The sequence below is a fragment of the Anopheles arabiensis genome, chromosome 3 (genome assembly GCF_016920715.1).
Source record: "Anopheles arabiensis isolate DONGOLA chromosome 3, AaraD3, whole genome shotgun sequence".
Lineage (NCBI taxonomy): Eukaryota > Metazoa > Arthropoda > Insecta > Diptera > Culicidae > Anopheles > Anopheles arabiensis.
Window position 1 is genome coordinate 8,106,060 of NC_053518.1, and position 25,166 is coordinate 8,131,225.

Consider the following 25,166-nt stretch of genomic DNA (forward strand, 5'->3'; position numbering starts at 1 on the left):
CTAGGATTAAATTCCAAAACGATATCGGTTATCGATACTTATTCCATACTAATTGATACTGACCTTATAAACCCTAGAATTCAAAAGAACCCATATCTGTCCTCAAACCGATAAAGAACTCATTTCGGTCCTGGTACTGGTACCGAACGTCCTGGAATTAATCCTGGAATTAATCCCGAACTGATACTGTTTCTGAAGCTGATCCCAAACCCCATACAGATCTTAGACTTAGTCCTGAACCTACAACATTCCTGGAAGTGGTTCGGAAGCGATGCAGGTCCTAAAACTAATCCCAAACTAACCCTGATTCTGGAACTAATCTCAACAGTACACCGGCTCTGAAACTGATTCTGAACCCATATCGGTTTAGGATTAGATTCCGAACCGATATCGGTTCAGGAACTGACACTGACTCTATAAACCTTGGAATTCAAAAATAACCCATATCGGTCCTGAAACCGATAAAGAACTCATTTCGGTTGTGGCACTGGTACCGAAACGAAGTCATCTACTGGAACTATTCCCGAACCCATGCCAGTCATAGAACTGATCACGAATCCTTACCGTTCCTAAAGCTGATCCCTAATCCATATCGTTCATGAAACTCATCAGTTCAGGAGCTAGCTATAATCCGTACAGGTCCTGGAACTGTCCCAGATCTCATGTGAGCCCTGAAACAGAAACATTGTTGTTGTAGAACCACAATACAGTACATATGTACAGTACCTACTCCAACCCAGTATCTGATTAAGCAGGTCCATACAGGTCCATGAACCTTTGCTTGGAACAGTATGTTTGAGAAATTCGCCTTATCCGAGTAGGCAGGGAGAAACAAACTCTCCTTCTTCTTCTTTTGTCTCAAAAACGGTTGTCAGTCAAGGCCTGCCTGTATCCACTTGTGGGCTTGGCTTTCAGTGACTTCCCCCCATAGCAGGATAGTCAAGTCCTACACGTATGGCGGCACGGTCCATTCGGGGCTTGAACCCATGGCGGGCATGTTGTTAAGTCGTACGAGGCCGCCATCGGGAGAAACAAACTGGCTAGAATTTGTATTATAGATTTTTCCCTCATTCATTCATTTCAATAGGACTCAGCTCCTCCTCAGACGGGTCGATACAGCATTATAATGAATTTGAAATGGAAGTTATTTTATCTGAATCGGAAAATTGGCATGAACTCTGACCCTCTCCTTGCTTATCCCGCCGTGCTCTGCCAGGTGGATAAAGGTGTGCTTTAATTGGAAAATAAATTCACCTTCCTTTCACCGTCCACCCTTCTGCAGCCAGCACATTACCATAGAAGCATCACCATGGCTTGCTCTGTTTACACACACACGCCGCTCACAGGAAAGAATGTTAATTTTTTGTTTTTGCACCGAACAATCGGCCGTTACCGACCGGTATCTGTTTTTGTTGCCAATTGGCCAACCGAAAACGCGCTTCAATCGGTAGGTTTGATCGGTGGGCAGAACAAAACAGGGACAGCATAAAACCGTACCAGGGATTTTGGGAGCTTTAAGGGAATGCATCCAATGGGGGGAGGGTGAAGCGGGCGGTAACACAGGAACACTGGTCCTGGCAAAATCAAAACCTTTTGAATTCGCAAACCCAACCTAACTACTGGGCTGGAATTCGTTTTTTGTATGCGTTTTTTCCAGTTCAATGTATTTATTTATGTAGCATGTAGTTTCGTTATTTTTTTCGTTCGTGAAATTGTGAACACGGTTGTACCGTACCTCTAGGGTACGAGCCCCCCCACCCCGACCAAAAGGTTCACAATCAATTGAGTTCGCTTTCCGGGTGAATAGCTATCGGCCCCCGCTTCTCCGGTTGGGTTTCATGTGTTTTAATTGATAACCTGCTGCAACTTCGTAAAACATGACGAATGATGGGGTACATGTGTGTTGTTTTTTTTTGGTGGTTGCTTTTGGTCAGCCTGTACGGTCAGTCGGTCTGGACTGGAAAAATCCCAATTCCAAAGGATTTGTTTGCTAGTTTCTGGCCACTCATCGCCCAAAGTCACACACTCCCAGCTCGCAATTCTTTTTGTTTTTTTTGGGTTGGTTAATAGAATTAGGTCGAAATCGATTTTTCTTGCAGATTTGGGATGCACACATTTGGCGTAATCGCCACTTTTTTAGAAGGGCGATTAGGCGGGCGATGATTCTGCTCTAATTACGAAATCATTCCGTTTAGTCCCATTATTTGGGTGTTTGCTTTTAGGTTTTGTTTCTTGCGGCAGAATTGCGTGAGGGAATTTTTAAATCTTTTTTTTGCTACATTAAAAATAGAAACAAAAAAGACCGTAGGCAGTGTTTTACAGCTGTTACCGAAAAAAAAAAACGGGTCATCAGAATTAATTAGCAATGTTATTTCCGTTTTTTCGTAATTGCTTCTTGGTTTCTGAGTGTATGTGTGTGTGTGTGTGTGGGAATTTATGGGCAGGAACGAGTCGTTTGTTTTCGGTGGGTTTAAATTTACTACCGATTTTATGGTTCCCCGTAAACAATTGTGTGAAACCTTCGCACAAGTGTTCCTTAAACACAGATGGTAACCAAAAGTTGTGTTGATTTCATTTTGATGACATGACGCCGATGACTATGATGATACTTTGAAACTGTTCAGGTCACGTTGCTAGGACGGTTCGTCATCACGACTGTACACAAGGAGAGCGTCCCAGTCAATGTCTACTAAGATAGTTACTATCTACTTCCGATGTCTACTATGATAATTTTCATCTACCAACTTGACTATAAGTTGTTTTCAAGTGTTGAGACCTCAAGTTACTCCAATTCTTCATACAAGAACTACAGACGCAAGATAAATTAGTCGCAAAGTCTAATTCCTTCACATTAAAGCTGTCCAAGGAAATTCTCCCGCATCTAAAACCACGGAGCATTTAATCTCAACGAATCTTGGTGATTATCGGACGTCAAGCAATCTTTTCCGTCATTACCCTTAAAGCCTTCCGAGAAAACAGCATTCCGAGGGCAATCGAATGCCTCTCGGAGTCCATTGGCAACGCAGATTTAGAATTCCTTCACTCCTTTCTGTTTTACTTCCTTCTTCGCCCATTGGAAAACACTTCCACTGTTCGTCTAAGGAAGGACACCATCCGCCTTGTTACCGATCGTTACCATTTCCTCTCATCAGCCTCAGCGGGGGTTTTCCACGTCCACATTACGTCCCTCGTATGCCCGTTCCGATAAAAGTGAAATTAATTCACGTTGGGCTCTCTAATTATTCCGATTTCCTTCTCCGATTCTTGCATATTCCGAGCGGAGCATTATCGGCCGTCGAGGCGTATCGGAAGATATTTCCAATCAGATATTTCCCGGGTAAGAGCCTGTTTTGAGATCGTGAACATTCTTACGGCAATCATGATGCAAAAAAAGAAAACAAAGAAAACCCGACGATTAAAATCGAAAGGTCTGTGCAATTCGGTCCGAGCTGGGATGAGGGAGGATTTTAATCGAGAAAGAAAAAAAAATCCCCAACAAACAAATAACGCAACAATGAGTGGTCACCATCCACCTTGGAATGGCAGCTCATTGTTTAGTTGCGTTCTGTTTGCATCTCTTCCGGGAGTCCGTTTTTGTTTTGCTTGTTGTATTAATCCAAACCATCAAACTTTTGCCAGACTCATTTGAATTTCTTTCAAATGGAAATGCAACGAACGAACAGGCGGAATAATACGAAATTTTCTATTGGCAAGTGGTTTTGCGTTTATTTTTCTGCTTCTTTTGCTGCTGCTGTCCGAGATTCTGTCCATCGGTCGTTGGGTCTGCTGTCTGTCTGTCTAGTCTGTCTAGTCCCATTGGGGAGATGGGGAGGAGGTGCGATGCTAACGACCCGTTGATCCACTCGCCATTGATTCGGAGCGTCTTTCACGTCGTCCTGCACTAGGGGTCGTTAATTTGTCCGTTTACTTATTCATGCCATAAGAAACCGTCTCTCGATTGAGGGGATGTTTTTGTTTTTCTGTTTATATATTTAGTCGCGTCCTCCCCAATGCATCATTGCTTTTCAATTAACAATTATTAAGCACAATTAGTGGAGGGTGGCATCTCGATGCCTGTGTGTGTGTGTGTGTGGGGGGGGGTGATGATTTATTCATCAGCAGTCTCTTATGATTTCCCGGGAAACAGTTTTAGTGGAGTTATGGTGGTCATTTCTCTGAGTTATTGATTTTTCAAATAAAATATAACCGTCCAAAACACGTGCTAAGTTAAAAAAATTTAAACTGTTCTTAACGTTCCGTAACTCTACTTTGTTCTAGTGACAGCTTCTTTAATGAATCGCACGCACTTACAGCACTGCAACGCACCCTAATCGTTCACCGGCTCACTGGCACACGGGATCATGTGCTAATGGACCGCTAATGAGACACTAAGCCACGGTTCGGCGTGCCCCATTGAACGCTTATCGGCGTCACTGTCCCGCTAAGCATCCACCTTCCACCCAGAATTTCAATTAGCATAATAGCGACCGATGGGAAGTGGAGCGGGTCGGCCCATCCGGCCCATCCTACATTGTGAACGTGCCCTGCCACAGCCCGGAAGCAAACCTTGCAACACGGACTTCCTTTTTATCTTGCCGCGGTTGACAGCGCTTCCCGTTTGAAGCTGTGTGTGTGTATGCTGTCCCAAAATGAAAACTGTCAACCCCCTTTTCCTCTCGTGGCCTACAAAGCGAGCCGGAGCCGGGAAACGGTTTCAGTAGTACAGGAAATTGAATCGGGGACATCATTTCCGGGGGTGTTTCTACGCGCAAAAAAGGTAAAAAAAAAATGCGTACGAACACACACGCGCGTATCAATTGAATTGAAATCGGTTGACTTTTCCGGCCTAGTTTTTCCCCGATTTCACTTAGCAGCGTGGCAGCAAAGCAAGCCAGGCGAGTTTGTAAGCCTGTCATTGTCACCTACGCGGGCATATGGTCATTGGAGCGGTTGAAGCACTATGCATAAATCATGCAACGTTTGGGAGGACGTTGGGAGACGCAACCGTGCCTCTGCGTACGTGGGCAGTCGGGCTTCTTGTGAATGAAAACCGTCCAAACGAAGGAAAAGGGGGAACCAAAAACTCTCTCACGCGCTCTTGTTGTCTGGCGTTAGTCTTACGCTCAATTTCCCCGTTTGCGCAAACGCACCGAAATGCCTCGTGGTCAGCCGGTACGCGGTGTGGCCCGCGGTACTTTCCGGCTAGCTTTACTCTCCCCGCGGTACGAAACATATGGTTTTACATCAACAAAGCTTCCCAGTCCCGGCATACCGGGACTAGCCAAATCCTGTCGGGAGAGCGGCAGCGTCCTTTGGGAAAATGGTTGCTCTCTCTCTCTCTTCATCTCTCACAAAAAGTCCTGCCACCTGTTCCACATTGTAGTTGTGTCCTTTGCGCGCAGCAGCACAGACAGTATGTTTTATCCCTTTTCCTTTGCTTTTCCCCTCACGAAAGTCGCTCTCTCGAAAATGTTCCGATCCTAGTTGGCAGAGCATATCCTTGCCCATGTGGGAAGTGGATGATAATGGTTCATCTGTTCGTCGTTTGTTTCGTTTAGTCGTTCTGTGGCAATCGTCGCTAGTAGATGTCGGTTGCGAGGAAGTGCTCTCCGGAAAGTCGAGACCGTTTTGTCGCGTGTGTTTAAGGACATTAGGACAACGCAGTGAGTGGACTTACCTTTGGTTGGAGCTGTTGTAGTGTAGTGAGCGTGCTGAACGAATAAAAACAATCCCGCACCCGTTCCTGAGCACAGAATCACGCCGAATTGGTAAAGAATTTCTGGAGCAGGCTACTTTGATTCTCCGAAGCGAAACTACTTCCCCGGAAGGCGCTCCCGGCTGTACCCGTTGTGTGTGCCGAAAGGTAAGCATTTCAGGATAATTGCATCGAGCTTGTGGTGTGCAGCAGTCTTTCCGGGAAGACTTGTAGCTAGGAGTGATTGGAAGATTTTACCGATAAGCTGTTTGCCGCAGACTCAGGGCACTGCCGTGCACCAACAACCACACAATGCCCTGGCGCCCTGGACATACCGTACTGCATGCGAGAATTGTGAGCGACTTGGGAAATATTTACCCCGAGCGTAATCAATTTCGCATCGACTGGTACTGGGTTGTGGTGGCTGGATGGACATCGGTCCTTTCCCGTGTACTGCATTTGGTGCATGGGGTGTGTGCAATTGCAAACAGGAGGCACCCGGACGGGAGGAAATGGTTGCTGTAAAGTGGCTGCTCTCGGCTCTTATTGATGCCCCAAGTGCCCCATCGCGCGGCGTGGGCAGGAGAATGTCCAATTACTTCACGGAGCAATACCCACTGGATTTGTGGGATGAGGGGCCGAGGTTTTGTGTGGTGCATTTGTACGGGGCACCAGCACGGTAGCGCAGGGCTGTAGAATGAAACGTCAAAGCGAAATGACACAAATTAAGGACACACAGCGCTGACGATTCCAAGGGTGCCCTTGATGGATCACTTGGAAACGAGCAAATTGGCATGTTGACAGGATGTGGCCGGTGGGTGAAAAATACGTGAATTGGCTTTGATTTTTGCACCGCTTTTGGGGTTGGGAGGCGCTGATCCGTAGCAGTGTGGGCTGGTAATGGTGTCATTAGTACCCCCGCGTGGAAATGGTTATTTCACAGAGGGTTTGCACATGTTCGGAAATGATTTGTAACTCTTCTCTGTTTTTCATGTTCAAAGATAGTCCAAATGCTCTCTATAATCCTGAAGATTAGGGCTTTACACTATAGTTTCTGAGTGCATTCTCCGGCTTGAGTCTGTCAAAAATCCATCGTTCGCTCCGAAACCAACGGCAAACTTGCATGATGCACTACCAATATCCGACGGTTCCTATCAATACCGGACCAGACACATCGGAAGTAACCTTCCCCAGGCTCCAAAACATTCCAACAGCAACGTACCGAAGTCTACGGTACACGGAAGACATCGCCGGAACCGTCCCGTGCAGTCTGTTTGTCTGTCAAAACTGGTAAAATGCATATATACTGTTCAATTTAATTTTCTTCTCCAAACATTGCCCACATTGCTGGGAAAAGTGGGGGGCTCGTCGCAGTTCACAGCCGTGGGTCAGGGGTTATAAATCAAAATCGAACGTCGAACATTGAACGTGCAACGTGCTTCGTTCGTACGTACCGGGGTGTTTTTTCGTACTGCTTCTTCAAACGAATCCTTTTCCGTTCCGTTCACACGAGCGTGCCTGTTCTGGCAGCTCCCGCACGAGCTTGGGGCTGGGAGATTTTGTTTACTCAAACTCATCTTCTTCTACCGGCCTGAAAACTGCCGTCCATGTCACACTTAGGATTACGCTCTTTTTTTTGTTTTTTGATAGTAGTAGCGCGACCAAGAACGGTGTCCGCACGACCAGATCCAGACAGTTCCTGAACGCTCAAAGTTTTAGTCGCTTATCGTCGAAATGCCGGCTGTGCCGGGATGACATTGTTGGCGTGTCCGGAGTGTGTCGCCCTTTCGATGATGGACGCTGTTGGCCGTTGCTGAGCTTGTGAGTGCGTGCTGGGCTCACATTTTGGGGGGTGTGGAGGGTCTTTTTTCTCTTTCTCCTTTTGTCTGCACTGTTTCCAGCGGACGATGGGGACGCACTATGATTAAGTCGCTTGTCGTGTAGAGTGTCGCTCTGGAAAGGATTGACGTGTGCGTTGTCCACTGGTCATTGGGTTGTTGCTGCTAGACTAGAGCGCTCAGGCGTAGTAGGGAGGAGTAGTAGGTTTCCGGCTTCCGGCCTCCGGGATATCGTTATTGAGCACACTCTGGCACGTCGAGCTATTCTTTTTGTTGGCGTTGTCATCATCCGTCATACATTTCAGACGAAGCTCAACTTCGGAGCGCCGCAATTGGGCTTCTCGCTTTTGGTTGTTTTGGTGGGTAGTGGAAGAGCATGAGATTTAGTTGCGTTTTCTTTGGATTTGCAGGCAATAAGTGGACATCACCGATTGAGTATAGAAGGTTAGGTGGTTGTTTGAGAAAAATCATAACCGTCCAAGCACTGGTTCCGCCAAAAATTTGATGTCCAGATTTTTAGACCAAGATTAGAGCGATTGGGTCCCGAGCTCTGTATTGCTGCCGCCCGTTATTGCCTAGCTGCTCCAGAACATCTGGTAATGGGAGATGGGGACATTGGGGGCCGTAAATCATGCTGTAAATGCCACCAAACTCTCGCGGGTTGATATTGGTCCTCCTGTTTCGAACTAACCATTCGGAAGAACCTTCAGAATCCCCTTTTGCAATCTCAGTTTAATCCATTCATTTCGATTCTGTACCGGGTGTCCGGAAGGTTCCACCGGGACGGCGTAGTTATTGCTTGCTTGGGTGTGGGGATTTGCTGAGGGAGAGTAACATTTTGGGACGGGATAGGATTACGCCCCCCTGCTGCTATGTGCTCCCGAAAAAGGTCTTCCGGAATTGGAATCGATTGGAGGAGGAGGAGAAGGTCGTTTGCAGTTTATTCATTCGTTTGTCACATTTCGACATCGATTGCAAAGTATTGTGACCATCGTGTTGTGGCGCGCGCGGTATTAAATTGTTCCGTTTTGGGAGAAGCAATCCCGTTTGGTGGAGCGCGATTGGACGATGGCGGAAGGATATTTTTGTTCCACAAATATTGGTTCCACACAGAGAGCCAAAAAAAAGTAAAACCAACAATGGCACTTTTGTCAACAGGATATTTGAATAGCTAGACAATAGGACAATCCCTTTTATGAGCTTTAGAATGGTTCTAAATATTGCTTCGTTGGACACTAACCGGGAGTTTTTAGTAGCCAATGGACACTGATGTGCATTTATTGGAAACCTCTTTTATGAGTTTGAGATCCTACGGTGGTAATTGACTATGCACAGGCCATTTTACACAAATCTATATAGTTGATGACCCATACGATGGACACCCTAGTGGGTGCGAAGTGATTCCGATTATTGTAGTTCCGATTATGGATATTTTTTGAATCTGGAAGACACAGAAATATGTCCAAAAGAGTGATTTTATGAAGAAGAATGTATTACTCAATGTAATAATCCTAGATGTAATGTGTACAACAGCTTTAATGGTGCAATGGGAGGCACTTCTACACCGACCAACACCACTTCTGGAACAATAAATTCTAAGCGTTCTTCGTGTTCAATCGAATGATAACACAACTGGGAACCTCACCAGAAGCATACGATAACGATTTCGGGTGGGTCCAGTTATTGCCGCCCATTCAATGTGACAGCAACCGACCAAAGCCAGCGATCGCCTACATGGGGGCGACTAGTTAGCATCGCCAAAACCCACACACAATCCAAGTACATTGCCGTATTCCGGAAGCCCGTCGGCCAGGAGCCTGTGTTTGCTTGCTGTTGCGTTCCGAAACGTAACAATGTAATCCCTCGAAGCTATAAATAATCTCCCATTGTAGGCCCACATGTCGCAGTCACTGTTTTCCGTTTGCATGAGCAGGTTATGGGAACCGATCGGAGTTGCGTCGGGATTACATCTTCCAGCAGCATGTTTTTGATAACTGTACCGATAAACTGCACTCTGAATCAGCCTACAGTGCCTGGAGCAATTTTTGTAGACGGAGCCGGTTTCGATGGTTGTGCAAAAGCTCGACCGGACTTGGCTGTGTAGTTGATGATGTGAACAAAGTGTTACAGTTACCTCAAGCCTAACCCCAGAGCTTTCCGAACCAGGCAGACGTCTCGTGTTTCTTGTCGTTCGAGTAGGCTTGTTTTCGTCTTGTTGTGCACAACGAATTGCAGTTAAGAAATAACTACTGTTTAACACGTTCGTCTGACAGGCATTTGGAGCAGCACAATCACATGTTGCCCACGCTAGAGCGCTCTCGTGTGTGTTGTTCAGGCACGTGTCTGGTAGGACACCTTTGTGTGGGGCCCCGTTCTTTCACATTCACTCATTAGATTTATGCATACGAAATATCACTCGATTGTGGAGCAGCTTGATGTGAGGAAAATTACACCCTGCCCCGAAGGCAATGCAAATTGTTGTTGGTGCCATATCGAGCTACTCCCGGGCACATCATTCCTTTGGTTGCTGCACCTGACACACACACATACACCGGTGCTAAGATTCCAACGTATCAACGTCATTTATTACTTAAGGACGACTGGCAGTCGGGACAGGACGTCGTCGCCAGTGGCTGTCCATGCAGCCGGGGAGGGAGGATGTTAGAGGATCTGGCTTAACCCATCCGGTGCATCCTACCATCGCTTTTTGTTTCCCACAGTGGTGGCGCGTTGGCGTGGTGTTGTGTGGGAGATTTATGATTTTTTCTTCCGGTTTGCGAAAGGAAATAGCCAAATGTCCTGGTTGTTTCCTGGCGTTGGAAATAGCGGTGGTGGAGTTACCCGTACCCGAATGCATTCACAATGGGCGGCTAGACTGTAGTACGATGGTACGAAGGGACATGAGTAAAATGGGACTCGACACGGAACAAGGGAAAGGTAAAACTATTTTACATATTACTCCAACCGCTAGGTAGTACCACCAGTAGTAGTGTCCCGGTGCATCCCAGCCGGCAAATCCCGGAGAAACGGTGGTGGTTACAGCGATGTATGCTAGCGTCAAGCACCGAAAGCTAACATTTGGGTCTTGGTTTTCCCAAAATTTTCGCTTTTGTATCAACGTTTTCGACTGACAGTTTTTAGTCCTGCGCTCCATTCAGCCCAAGCGCTGCACTCATTCATTCATTCATTCGGTTTCCGCCGGTGTTATGAGGAGGGGAGGAAACGCGGTTGCACGGTGGTGCAGTGTACTCTCCAATCTTTGGCTCCAATGCATGGCTGGGTTTCTGTTCGGTGTCAGATTACGAGCTTCCGCTTGTTTCCGCCTGCGCCTGGCGTCATCATATGAATAAATATTCGTAATGACTGCACACTACATACATATATGCGCATTCTCCTGTCACCCGAAAAAGCCACCCACAGCCGAAACAAGGGATGGTAAACCGGGTACCTTGCCTTCCTGTGGAAAGCCAAAAATCGTGTGCGACGAAATGTATTTCGCAGAGCGAGGGCAGGCTTTAGAAGCTTTTTCGGAAGCGTTGGGAGCGGAACCCGGAAGCGTACAAATACAGAATACACCCAAATAAATCCCAAAAACCTCCTCTTCCTGCAACACAAGGGTGGAAATGGTTTTTGATGATTTGATGCAACGAAATACCCCCTTTTGGGTGTGGGGGATGGATGGTTATCATTATGCATTTCTTGAATTGAATGGAAATTCTCTTTTGATAATCAGTTTGGAGTGCAGCGTGGGACGTTCCGAGGGGTGATGAAGATGATGAATTAAAATTTTAATAAACAACCCATACACCGAACGTTCTCCCAAAATAGTCCCCAAACGCCATATGATATCTTGTGTGTGTGTATATATATATCTGAATTATGATATTCCCTTTGGGGCCTTTATCATCCGACAACAACAAACCCCAAACCATCATCTGACATTTGGTCGGGCTTTCTGTCAGTATACTCCCCTTTTCATTGCGAACGAATCATCTCCTGGGAAATCTGCCTACTGGCGGAGTCTAATCCGTCATACGAATATCACACAAAACCTGCTCGAGAGAGACAGAGAGAGAGAGAGTGCCATAAGCCGCCGTGTGACGCCTTGCTCCGTTCGCATATTATAATTCCACAATTCAGCGGAGCCTATCGGTTGTACTCACCTATGCGGTTTGTGAGGACCGACTTATGGCATTGGTAGGATATTTTAACTCCACTTTTTTTCGTAAACGACGACGTTCTTATTTCGCTCCACGCAACATGTTCACCTCCACGAGTATTGTTGTTGCCCCCCACAGACAAGATCTCCAAAGACGACGGATCGAAGTTCATAAAAACGGCTTAGGGTTTATTTTGATAAGATATTACGTTTCGATCTCGAAATGATAATCCTCTAGCACTGTTTCTGCCCCGTCAGCGGAACGGGGTTTGACACTGTACAACGGTGGGAATGCAAGATACCTTAGGAAGGTTGTGTTCCCTTTGCTCAAAGCACACACTCACACGCATCAGTCTGCCGTATGTTTGCCGCTGTGTAGTGGAGCAAGGAACGCTAAATTTAGTCTCGAGTTGTGACGGTTCTCGTCGGGCTGTCCCGGAACAGTGAGCTGTGCAAAGCACATGTATGTATCTGAGTGCCTTACAAAACCACCAAGCGAGCGGTACACGAGTCGAGTTTTGGTTGTCCTTTATCGGTGTTCTTGTCGGTGGTGTTTTAGTCACCCGTGCGCCATAAGCTAAAAAGAGCTGTAGCCAGATCTCCTTGCTACAATCCCGGTAATTCCTTGGGCAAACAGATGGGGCACAGGGATGGGTCGTCGCGTCTGCGGTTGGTACGTGTATGTTGCCATCGATTATAGCGACGTTCTTAGTGGGCTCCTGTTGTACGCCGGGTGTGTAGGTTGTACGGTGGTGAAGACACTTTACTTCCATTTTACCCTTTTTACAGTCGCCCTCCCCGTGCTCTTTTTTTTACAGTCTCTCTATTGCGCCCAGATTGTACCTGGAAGTACGCCAAGTGGAACCTTAGCTAACGATCGGGATGGAAAGAAGCAACAAAAAAACAGCACGGATATTGCAAATATCATCGCCATCGTATCGCTACTACATAGAGTCATCGATGAGAGACCTTTTCCCCCGTCCCAACGCTAGACACAGGGGGGCATGGGTTCAAAGTTCCGAAGTTGGTGGATAGGCTGTGAAACTCCTCGAATATCCTTTTTATGTTGGGAACTCTTGGTGCACTAAACCCAGCAAAGAGAAGGAGAGAGAGAGAGGGAGTATGTTGAAGTGTACTAGTTGGAGACGCGGATGAAGTTACGCTACACAGTTCAGTTAATTTCTCCGTTACGGCAAAACCGAAGCTCCGAGATATACGGAACGGTTCACTGAAGCCGTGGGAAATAGAGGCATGCATGGCAATAGCTTCCCACTGCTTGCTTGCCCGCACGATTACAACCTTACGTTTCTGCCCATTTGAAGGTTTTTGCTTCGACGATTCGATCGGCTGTGTGGAAAGTGCACACTAGGGACAGCAGAGCCCATAACGTTACCCAGAAGTAGCGGCATTGATTTGGAAGGAGCTAGTTGGCGTTCAGGGAGTGAAGGGTGTAGGCGAGAAAGATCATCCAAGCGTGTGCTCATGTGGGTGGGAAAATGTGGGAGATTATTAGAGTTTGAGCTTATCCAGGAAAAAGGGGCAACCCTTGTGGGTGGGTGTGTGTGTGTGAGGTTGGTATTTAATGGAATGCTTCTTGCATTAATAAATTTCCACCAATTTCAATCGATGGGAGTGAGGCTTGATGTAACTATTCGATGTACCGTTATAACATGCTACACGATGGTTTTGGGTTTTCTGAGAATAGTTATAGGACTTGTGGGCAACGTTTTTCCAGCATTTTCGTGCATCTTTTTACACGTATGAACTTAAACAGAAGCACAAGCGATAGAAGTTTGAATTTCAAGAAGAAGTTTGTATCCTTCAGGTAGAGTCGTTATACATGGTCGAAAGAAAGTTTTCTAGAACATAGTTTTACCAAGTAAGAAGCAAGTACATCTCATGGAAATTCGATGTTTTGCTCCAACTTTCCATTGCTCACAGCTCAGAGCTACTAACCCCTAGAAACGTTTTTGTTCGACAACAAATTACGCACACGCTGCAAAATGTGCACTAATTGGTAGCACACGCGTCCCACAAACGAAGTGGCATTTCTTCTTAATTTTTCATCTCCCGGTAGCGAGCAGCATACGCAGCAGTATAATCCTCTTATCGTTTATCTCCACCTCGGAAGATGCCAGGATACATACTTTTTTTTCTGCAGCAAATTCAACTTCCCGGGAATGTTTTTTGGGACGGTGTGGAGAAATGTTCTTCAAGATTCTTCAATTTCAGCATTCCAAAATCTTATTAACTGCCTAATAACACCGCAAAGGCGTTACAGCTCCATTAGCCATTCCCTACCCACTAAGCCCGCGTCGTTTAGCAACGGCATTTTGGGGCAGAGGAGCGATTTGGAAAGCATCAAACGCACGGATACGAAAAATATGTCATTTCCACAAGGCGGCCGGCATCATACGGGCGTTTGGCAACTTCTCTCCACCCGCTTTGGGGATTGCTTTCCCTTTCGTCAGCTCATTTTTGTTTTGCTCCGCAACTTTGCTCGTTTCCTTCTCAGGATAGTAGACTAGTATGGACGAGTGACGGAGGACGAGAAGCAGGAAGAAGAAAAAAATCCACAACCACACAACATTACAAAACCCTCATTTGATGCCCAACCAAATGAGCAACGATAAAGGCGTCCAATAATATCCTGACGAGCGAATGGTGTGTGTGTCTATGGATAAAAGGACAGTGAAACAAACAGACGAACGAACAAAAAAAACTGCAAAGAGAGATTTTTTCCCTCCCTTTTTTCATCCCAGCAATAATAAACTTCTCGTCAGTCCAGACGGCGCGCGCGGGCAGCATCCAGCCACTGCCGGTGACTAAGCTCGCTCTAGGTCTCTTTAATGTTTTTTGGGGTAAAAATGCTGCTGCCACCCATTATCGCTGCTCATGATACACTTTCGCCACTGTGTTTGCCTTCCGCTTCCGGCTGCCACGGCGAGTACCGAGCCCGACACCGCCAGGCCCAGCTGCCTAGACACACCACCAACCCAGCGCACAATGTTTGTCAGTGCCACGCTGACACGCTGTCATTCTTTGTTGTCTGTAAATGATAAATTTTCGCCGGGTCTGAGAGTTCTTTTTTCGCCGGCCCCTCTTTTCTTCGACTCGTTTACACATATCTTCTCCGTCTCCCGTTGCCTGGGTTTTCACAGTGGTAGGTGTGGTGGTCGGGCTCCCGATTTGGAGGATGAGTGAGTGACAGGAACCGGAACGCAACCTTAGTTTCTTGGGAAATTTTGGGGAGAAGAGTAAATGAGGTGGAAAGTATTTTCTGGAAACCCCTTTTTTCGTTATACTTGTGTGCGCGTACACGGTGGGAGATTATTACGAGGAGTAAATTTTGGCGATGGCAGCTGGAAGTTACTGCTCAGGAATGCGATGGACCTGATGCCTGAGGCACTGTTCGCGAGAGGTACACCCCGGGAATGAATGTCAATCAATCAAACCGCCTTTATGATTTTACGTCACACTCTGGCTTCATCCGACCAAGGGGAGTGGTCGCTTAAATCCTAATTGAAAGTGACTTCAAAATGTTTCGCCCGCGTTTGTTTACATGTCGGTGGGATCTTAAATTCCACACTAATGGTGTGCTTCCGATGCCGTCTACTCTCCAGCTCGTGAGAAGCACAGTTTTATAAATCCGAAAGCGAAAGAAAATAATTGGATGAAGCCCTGACATCGCCAGGAGTTGTGAAATTGACTTCCGGGCGGAAGGAAGACTCCTCCCGGGGCGAATCCACAATAGGCAGGCCGAAAGAAATTAACTCATCGATATAATCTTGGTGCGCTACGGCTGGGCTGTGCCTTATCTATCGCTGGTGCAAAACGGTGCTCACTACTAGAGATATCGGTTTACGCGCTATTTCGGTTTATTTTTCTTCACTCAGGGGCAATGATGGGACTATAAAACCGTGTCGTACGAACCGAACGGTTGATACGAACGGAACTGAAGAGCAAACAACCGTACTCTAGCAGCAGTGGCATCACCAGTTTCCTACTTCCTTAAATGCGTATGCTGCCGGCAGCTCCTGCTGGGAGACCGTTCGTTTCCGTGAAGTGTGCACACTGCTAGTGAAAGATTGGATATTCATTTTTCATGTGCCATTAAGCGCTAGGAATACCGATGATATGGCATCCGGTAGCGAGGAGAGCGGGTATATGGTACGCAGATTTGGATGGCAAAGTTTATCTTTTTGCGTGTATTTTTTCCCTCAATTTTTGCTGCTTAAAAGGCCGTCTTCTTCGTTTCGTAGAGATGCGTTTCCAATGTCTGCACGTAGAACTGTTCCCTCCGAGCTGCTGTTGGTAGATATATTTTTGCAAGGATATAGCCAATGTTGATGAAGAAGATGAGGATGATGATGATGATGATGATGTGGCTGCAGGCTATCAAATGGCACCGGCTGGTTTGTGCGTTGTGTTTTGCACCATAAACAGGTTCTGCATTATGCTTCGATGCGATGAGTGTTGTTGGAGCTGCAGTTAGGGAGATATGGATGTAGGAATAGCAGGATGGTCGTAATTTCAGCTTATTTACGATGGGCCAGAAACTTGTTGCTGATGGGTTTTTGCCTTGGTTTGCACGCTAGGCATCGCATTGATGGAGTAGTCCCAGCAGTCCCTAGGGATCAACTAATCTCTCCGGAGAAGAGTGAATGGGAGATTTCTGTAAAAAAAAAAGATAGGACAGAGTGCTTTTAGAAACATTACAATTGTATCTATTGCTATGAATGAATCATCATAAAGGGAAATCTTAATTCCTCCCTCAAAATTGACGCAAAAAACCTTTCAATCTATATTTCTTTACACTTTCCCAATGTCCAAAAATAACAGTGCGCGTGTACTATTGCCATTGGGGAAGGAATAAAATATGTTGATTTGAAAATTGGCTCTTAAACTTCAGACACCTACGATACAAAGCCAAAAGCTTCTCGAAAGGAAAAAGTTTCCTAGGGGATACTATCAAGGATTGTTTTGGATACGCATTTCTCCAAATAAAAACAACTCAAGAAAAGAAGGTCCCTCTTTTCTGTAGTTTGTTTCTGTAGGTTACAGCTGAAGCAACATCAAAATGGTACGGATCACGCATCGTAGCACTTTTTCTTCAAAGCTTCTTCAACGTATGTCATCCTGGAGGAATTTTGTTTTCCTGGAAGATGGAGCATCAGCTCTAGCGATTTGGAAGCACCCCAAACGCGTGTTTGGGATGATTTTCCAATGTTTGCCTCTCGCTGACTTGTTTAGGCCTCGGCGCGCTTTAAATAATGGATCTAGGGCTGCCTCAGGCTTCACGCTAGAGTGCTCACTTCGATTTCTTTTCACTGTGCGGAACAACGGTAGCGCCCGGTTGAGTGACGCGAGCCCATTGACCGGAAAACTGAAGCGACGACATGTGTGAGTGTGTGTGTGAAGAAATGCGGGCAAGGCTCTACACGCGGCGCAGATGGAGACTTTTCAGCTTTTGCCTTTTTGGGTGGTTTACGTGCAGTGAATTCCATTCCCCCCGCGGGAAGGCTACCACAGCACCGGATACGTCTAAAGGGCTTTCCGCTGTCTTTCAGTAGTTGAGGAAATCTCATAGGCGTTGCCACACACGTCTACATCGCTTTTAGCTCTGTGATATTTAGCAAAGTCATTCTCCATATTGCGCACATACGGTGCTGTGCGTGTGTGTGTGAGTATGGTTTCTTTTCAACTGAACCCATATCCTGGTCGTAATCTTAAAGGATACGGAACAACCAAAGGGAATGAAGCTGTAAGCGCAGCGTTACGCAACGGAAGGTACGAACGAGATCCTGCTTAGCGGAATTAAGTTTTCATGTTCGAGATAAATTGATACTGACAGCACTAATTGTTTCGTAAATATGTACGGCCTTGCCGGGGGATCATGTGGTTGGTGGCGGTAGGCAATGTGAGCAGTGCAGGGCCATTTCTTATTGTGCTAGCCTCGTGTGCCTCTCCGGGTGCAGGAGAGACGTTGACGAAGGCGTCCAGCTGTCGCGCGTTGAAGAGGGTAGTGAGGGTCGACCTCCCTGCTGGTGTGGTGGGTTCAATTTCACTAATCTATGTGTGTTGCGTTGCGCTTTTACGTGAAAGCCTATTTACATTAGCGCTTTGACGGATGGTTTTCGGTTTGACTTGGCACCGACTGACGGGCGGGCACACGGGTGCGCGAGGCGTCCTTTTTCACGCCACGTGGAAATGGGAATAAATCATGAGAAGCGGCTCGGGCGCGATGTCGGAGCGTTAGATGGATGAGGTGAAATGGACGGACGGACGAACGGCAGAGTAGTATTCATTGCCGGATCAAGCTCGGGTATGTATGTCAATGGGAGGCGAAATACGCCAGTCATCTAAACCAACCAAACCGACCGGGGTAATCTCGTGATGTAGAGGATTCATTTCATTTCATTTCATTTCATTTATTTCATACAATATCCGCCATCAAGGCTAAATATAATAGACTTAAAAGTAATTTAATACTAACAAATAAACAAAATAATTCATGAAAAACTAAGCCTAACTAACCTAGTCTTGACCTAGCAAAAAAGAAAAGAAAAAAAACAAGAGTAGAGCGTAGAGACTATCATAAACTTAACAAAAACAAAAAAAAAGAGAGTAATAGAACTAAGGAGAATAATTAAAGGGAATTAGAAGAAAAAATACGGTTACGGAAAGAGTTAAGAGAGGAGTCGAAATCAAAGAGATAGTAAAAGTGGTTAAACAACCTGAAACAGGACAGAAGAGGGTCATTGAAAGTATAAAGAGTATGACGTGTTTCAATTGACAGAGGATCACGTGGACGAAGAGAACGAGAGGGAACATACAGCGAGATGGACGAGAGTAAATCAGGAGCATCAGTAGCAGAAAGTAATAAGCCACCAATAAAACAAGCCTGAAACACTTGGCGGCGGAAGCTTAAGGAGTGAAGATTGAATAACTGCAATCGCGTTTCATAGGGAGGTAGTGAGGCAGCACCGAACAAACGACGAAAGGCAATCCTGGTAAAGAGGCGCTGAATGCTTTCAATTCTCGAACAGCCATCAATAGTGGGAGGATTCCAGATGATACTTGCATATTCAAGAATAGGCCTTACCAAAGCACAATAAAGGATTCTTAGGAAGCTTTGATCTCTAAAAATAGAGGTAAAACGTAAGATAAACCCAAGGGTTCGATTTGCTTTTAGTAGCACCTCATCAAGCTGCAGTTTAAAGTTAAGACGACAGTCAAGTATAATACCAAGGTCACGGATGGACATAACACGAGAGAGGGAAGCGCTAGAGAGAGTATAGTTAAATAAAATAGGAGAAAGAGAGTGAGAGAAAGAAATAACAGAACATTTTTCGGGACACAGGCGAAGTAAATTGGATGAACACCAATGAGCAAATGCATTGAGGTAATGCTGAAGTCTCAGACAATCAGAAGAAGAAGACACAGGTAAAAAGATTTTGATATCATCCGCATAAAGGAGATGACCATCAGGAGGTAAAACATTACAAACATCATTGATGAACAAAGAAAACAGAAGTGGACTTAGCACACAACCCTGCGGGACACCTGACGTACAAAAAAACTCCTCAGATAAGTACGACCCGGTTTTAACCCTGCATGATCGATTACTTAAATATGAGGACAGCCAGCTAATAATGCCATCACCAAAACCAAGTTTAGACAATTTAGCTAATAATAAAGAGTGAGGCAAACTATCAAAAGCAGCATGAAAGTCGGTGTATATTGCATCAAGTTGGGTACCGGCCTCAAAAGATCTAAAAATATTGGAAATAAAAGACATGAGATTAGTTGAAGTAGACCTACCAGGCATAAACCCATGCTGTTTAGGGCTAATAGCTGAACTACAACTATGAAGTATGGTTGGAAGGATACATAGCTCAAAAGTTTTGGCTGTGGCGCAAGTTTGGGTTATCCCACGATAATTAGAAACAATGCTACGGCATCCCTTTTTGTGTACCGGAAAAAGCCAACAGGATTTCCAAAGAGCAGGAAAAACCCCAAGAGAAAGTGAAAGGTTGAAAATTTTAGCAAGGTGTGGAGCAAGCACGTCCTTACAGTTTATTAAAACAGAGGCAGGAATGCCATCTGGACCAGGAGTAAAAGAACATTTCAACCCAAATAACACCTGTACAACTGTTTCAGAGCTAACCGAAATATCGGAGAGATTAATTAAGTTCTCTGGCGTGTAGAGTAGCCCACCCTCAATAAGGTTAGGGTCACTAACCGGTGGCTCAAACATTTGGGAAAAATGTGCAGAGAATAGCTCACAGATCTCAACAGGCGTAGAGGCAGTTCGAGAATCAAGTACCATTTCATTAGGTAACGTATTGCACCCTCTTCGAATCCTAACAAATTGCCAGAAGGATGCTGGATCAGAACGGAAACGCGATTGCAGTCTACTCGAATAGGCCTCAAAACAAGCCCTGTTGTATAGTCGATGCGCAGAGGCAGCGTACTTAAATAAACGAAAGTTGAAAGCAGATCGGTTCAGACGATACCTCCTAAGATATTTCATTCTATCCTTTTTCAGGTTGCGAAGAGTACGATTGGACCAGGGAGGATTAGGAGGGGAACGAAAAATAGGTGTACATGAAAGGAGTGCAGAGGTTAACAAAGCATTAAACGATTGGACAGCCTCGTCGACCGATGTACATTGATAAAAAAAAGACCAGTCGGAACGAGATAGAATTGAATTAAGTTTACGATAGTCTGTAAGACGAAAATTATAACGAACACTCAATGAATTAGGAGCAGAAGGCAATTCATTCCTAACCCTACTAGCCCTAAATAAAGAAGACGGTAACGCAATTTCTAGAGCAGGATGATGGGCATCCTGGGGCAGGAGCAGTGACGAAGCAGGATACACAGAACAACAAGCAGCTGCAGCAGAGTTGGAGAGCACCAGGTCCAAATAATGATTTAAATGGTTATGCACCCCGTTCAGCTGATAGAGTTCATGCAGGTTTAACATATCCAAAAAGCAGGAACTGGATGTATTCGAAGAAATATGTGGCACATAATGTCTTATAGCTGAAGATGAATCTGGCCTTACTGCGGTAGAAAGCGACCACTCTAACGCAGGTTGATTGAAGTCACCCAGAAGGATAAGATGATCATTCGGTTTCATTTGCATGTATGCATCACTGATGAAAGCAGAAAGGGATTCCAAATAGTTGCGGTCGCTGCTCAAATACGGTGGCACATAAACAATCCCCACATAAAGACGAAACTTAGAAAAAGAAACACGTATACATAAAGCTTCAAGCGTGGGTTGATTAATGTTAAGTGCCACAGAAGGATATCGAACGGAACATGCAAGTAGCACACCACCCCCACGCGAACGTTCGTTGTTTAACCTGCTTCGATCACAGCGGTATATGTTGTAGGCATCACTATCAAGGACCATGTTGGATGGAATCGATTCATTTAACCAGGTTTCAGTAAGGGCAAGCATTTCAAACCCTGATTCATTCGCAGAAAGGCGCAATTCATTGTATTTGGTGCGAAGGCCTCGAACATTTTGGTAATATATCACAAATGGGTCTATTACTTTTGAGCTATCCGTTTGGCAAACGGGCTGATCTGTGGTGAGCGGTTCGTGTTGCTGAGATTCGATTGAGATTGAAGCCCCACCCCCGGTGATAACTGAGGCGGTGTGGGAGGAAACTCCAGTTGAATAGCCTCTAGGATCTCGGTCATCTGGGATGGTGATAGAATCACGCGCTGTGGGGGTGGCGATCGATGTTCCAAAAAATGATCCGGATGAGCGGTAGTTTTTGGCACAGCTGAAGAGCAATTTTCACTATTTGTACGATGCGAAATAAGCTCAGAAGGGTCAAATCGAGCCCTTTCATGTACACGTTGCTTTGGTAGGCCACGAGCAACAAACTCCCGAACAGTAAGTGAAACTGGCCAAATAGTAGAGTGCAGCGCAAGCTCCTTAAGAGATTTAGGAACACTCACTTTGAACGATATGAAGGACATCGAGTCCAGGTTCACACCCTTTTTCGTGAGACGGTAAACATTAATATCGTCTGTTGGTAGCACAGCTTTAAGCCACACACGCATATCATCAGCCGAGACATGCGATTTGATGTTCGTGAAGTATAACCATACTTTCTCGGCTATGCCCGTGTTGGTGGTGTTTTGGTTCAAAACAGGATCAGAAGATGCTTGTGTATTTGTTCGATAGTTTCCAGCACTAACATCACTAGTCGGCTTAGTACGATGATTGTAGTGGTTACAGTTGTCAGAATCATCCACAGTGTTGGTATCGTTCGCAGCTTGGATATCATCAGTGAGCTCCGTTGAGTTAGTAAATGTACGGCGAGCGGAAGCTGTTTTAGTCGTTCTGGATGTATTTGTGGCATTGAGCGACGATACATTAGTGGATGTGTGCGATCGCGATGCGTTGCTAACAGACGGCTTAGCTAATATGGGTGTTAGCGCTCGCTTATCAACGAGAGCGAGGATCTCAGGAAGCAAATCGCTCTTGATAGCCGATCTAAGAGAAGAGAGAGATGAGTCAATTGTGGTGAGAATATCTGCTTTCACCAATTCGAGTAGGGCTGCTATCTCACTTGTGAGAAGTGAATTTGTGCCAATGCGAAACTCGTAACATGTTTTGCACAACCACAACAATTGGTTATTACGCCCAAGCTCACGAGTAGAATCACGGGACAACCCCGTGCAATGGGTGTGATGCTTGGAACCACAAACACCGGCACAGGACACCGAATTAGCACTATCGGTGGGTGCATTGCAGGTTGAGCACTGCATAACGATGACTCAGCACAATCTGATGAGTGACAGGAGCAGAAACGAAGCCAAACACTTTCTCGGCAAAAATGTTGAATAAACAGAAGCAGCTTTATATTAATCGAAGGCACGCACTAGCCAGTACGAACAACTCAGCAGCACCACTGTTGCAAATGTTGAGATTCCAGAAAAAACACGGCAAAACAGCGTATAAAATCAGGAGCACGAGGAAGGCACATCGATTGTCATGATTCCGTATGTGTGTGTGTGACTTGTCTCTACCGCCCTTTGTTGCTCCGTCCGTACGGAATGGCGAGAGCAGTCTATGGTAGCAGTTGGTTTAGGTCCGCCGCTCAGATGACAGCTCTGGTGGAGCAAGTTTTAGTTGGGAGTGATTTAATTAATACCTAACTAAATCACTAGTCCAAATCTGAACGGTCATCTGCGAGTACTTGTCCGTCCGAGTCCTTGCTCGCCAAGTTGACAACGATCATGGGATGTAACGCCGGCTCCGAGCGCTCCTTCCATTTAGTATCCAATTAATTCTATTTCTCTCTCTCTCTCTCTCGCTTTTACCGTCCGCAAATGAAATTGGAGTGGTAATGGTTGGGATTTTAGTTCTTTGATGTGATTTCTGCTATCACTTGCTACATTAGTCTTTCTTTTTGCACAATGATAATCAACTTGAGGGAAGCGTACAATACCAGCACTGGTCCATGATAATGCAAAGTGCTTTAGGGGAATGATAATAGAAGCAAAGAATGAATGAGGTTGCTGTGGATAACATTGAAGAAAAGGTATAATGGACATGCACATGCTTGGCAGCTGGAATGTTTCATAGGCAATTGTGGTAATGAGTTGATGTCGCATGATGAACAAAAAACATTGTGTTTTCTTCATTACATCACTTGTTATTACTGTATGGATATGTTACGGAATAACTTCGGGGATAGTGATATTATTTGTCATCGTCAGATAGAATTGAAGTGGAAATGTAACGATACAATGGAATACATTGGAATAACTGAGGGCTTATCATAGATACAGACATAGTTATTAATTTATTTGGTAATATGTATGATAAAGTTATTAAACTTGGTACCAATTTTGTCTTTCATCTTCTAACTTATTTTCTGTGAACTTAATACTTTGAGATTTGAATCACTTTCTAAGAACATTTTCAGAAACATCTTTCAAAAAGCTTTCCCATAAACCATGAGTGCCTTGTGCTTTTGTTTGGCTACAATTTTCAATTCATCGCAAAAGTTTTTTCCAACAATTTATGGCATCAAACGATACTGTGTGGCCCACAGCGGGGCAGCTGCAGGCACCAAACCAGCCCTGAGGTGCGGACGTGATTCATGATACAATTTTTGAACTTACCATCATCAATTCCATCCCGAACATGGTCCGGTCCCATAGTTCACCCTTTCGCTTTGCCCGGTGTGGCACACCGTTAACGATGAGTTGTTGAGTACGGGCTGCTGCTTGACTGTGCGTAAAGAGATATTACTTTCCTGCGGTTGGACACGGTGAGCCGAACTCAGGACAGGGCAGGGCAGCAAAGAAGCACCAATGAACCGGAACGAAGGTTGCGAGTGCAACGCGAGAAGTGCACCTCAAAGTCCTCCTTTTTCCATGGACTCGTCATGCGTTTCGGAGCGTCCCGTTGGAGAAAAGTCATAAATGGAAAAAGTTTCCCATGTCTACAACACTCCACTCCCAGGAGTGGCCCCAAGAGTGGCGGGCGGTGCGCTTTTGAAGGAGTTGCCATCGATACAAGGTGAAGTGTGCAGCGAATGCCCGGGTGCACCGGCAAGTCCAACATCGGTTGACCTCCGGTTTTTAGAGAGGGAGAGCTCCCGTATCGGTGATGGGAAGCGAGAACTCGGTTGAAACACTACCGTCACCTGCTGCTGTCGCTGTGGGTGCTTGGGGAACCGTTCCTCATGCTGGTCTGACACATCTGTACGGCGTAGGTAGCCTTGCCAAAGGTTTGGGAAGAATAAGTCATAGCTAGCAAGCAAATCGTAAATAATAATGCAACCCTGAAGTGAGAGAGCACTCAGCACCCGGTCAGCGTGGGGTAATGATTTTTAATATTTATACCACAGCTTCGAGTCACGCTGGACGCCCCAGCAGAAGCAGCACAGAAAGAAAAAGTTACAGCCACAGCCAACCCTGGGCGCTTCCGGACCAGGTCCGCACGTGAGCGCGTGTGCGTTGTGTAACTCCACAATGCCAGTGTAACGGGGCAATGATTTAAGATGAAAAGTTTTGCCAGCGGGTGAAAGACTTATGCCTGCCTGGAAGACGGAGGCATTCGCTCAGGTGAGCCCGTTGGATGGTGGTCGCGCCCGGCATAAAAGTTATGCGTCCTTATGAGATATGGGTGGGCTAGTGCATCGTGCCGCCCACCGACGCATTCGGATGGAAATGGTCGTCGTGGAAGAGGAAAGCGGCAAAACACGACACGGAAGGAAAAGTTACCAGTTACCGGAAAAAGGCGGGAAAGTTTCACAAGTTTCAAAGCGTGTGGCGATGGGGAAGCGACAGATGAGACAGGTTAGGTTTACGGTTAAGCCCCGATGTGGCAAATATTTGTGCCTCGCTTCACGGGAAACAAAAACTCTTCCCCGAAGTACGTTGTTTGTTGCAGTTTATGTCGCAGGAAGCGACGGTCGGTAAACATGTC

At 45.8% G+C, this 25,166-nt stretch overlaps 2 protein-coding genes across 3 annotated transcripts in view; one reads left to right on the forward strand and one right to left on the reverse strand.

The window, feature by feature from the left end:
- The first annotated feature begins 5,570 nt into the window (after positions 1–5,570).
- Positions 5,571–25,166, forward strand: part of LOC120902963 — a 53,351-nt gene continuing 33,755 nt past the window's right edge. For both annotated transcript variants that reach the window (XM_040312075.1, XM_040312076.1), the window contains exon 1: positions 5,571–5,863. The gene's annotated coding sequence lies outside the window, so the exon portion shown is untranslated. The remainder of the gene's footprint in view (positions 5,864–25,166) is intronic.
- On the reverse strand, positions 21,260–22,660 carry LOC120905063. The gene is made up of 3 exons (XM_040315730.1): positions 22,294–22,660; positions 21,611–22,217; positions 21,260–21,436 (listed from the first exon to the last, which is right to left on the reverse strand). The coding sequence occupies exons 1-3, from the start codon at positions 22,332–22,334 to the stop codon at positions 21,260–21,262; spliced, it is 825 nt and encodes a 274-aa protein (XP_040171664.1). The 5' UTR covers positions 22,335–22,660.

Excerpts from the sequence above, each read along its gene's own strand:
- LOC120905063 (XM_040315730.1), bottom strand. The coding sequence starts at position 22,334 with ATGTTACGAGTTTCGCATTGGCACAAATTCACTTCTCACAA. Across the intron at positions 22,218-22,293 it reads CACAAATTCACTTCTCACAA|ATCGGCTATCAAGAGCGATT; the intron begins GTGAGATAGCAG and ends CTCTTCTCTTAG. Across the intron at positions 21,437-21,610 it reads TTTGGCCAGTTTCACTTACT|CGCGTGATTCTATCACCATC; the intron begins GTTCGGGAGTTT and ends CCACCCCCACAG.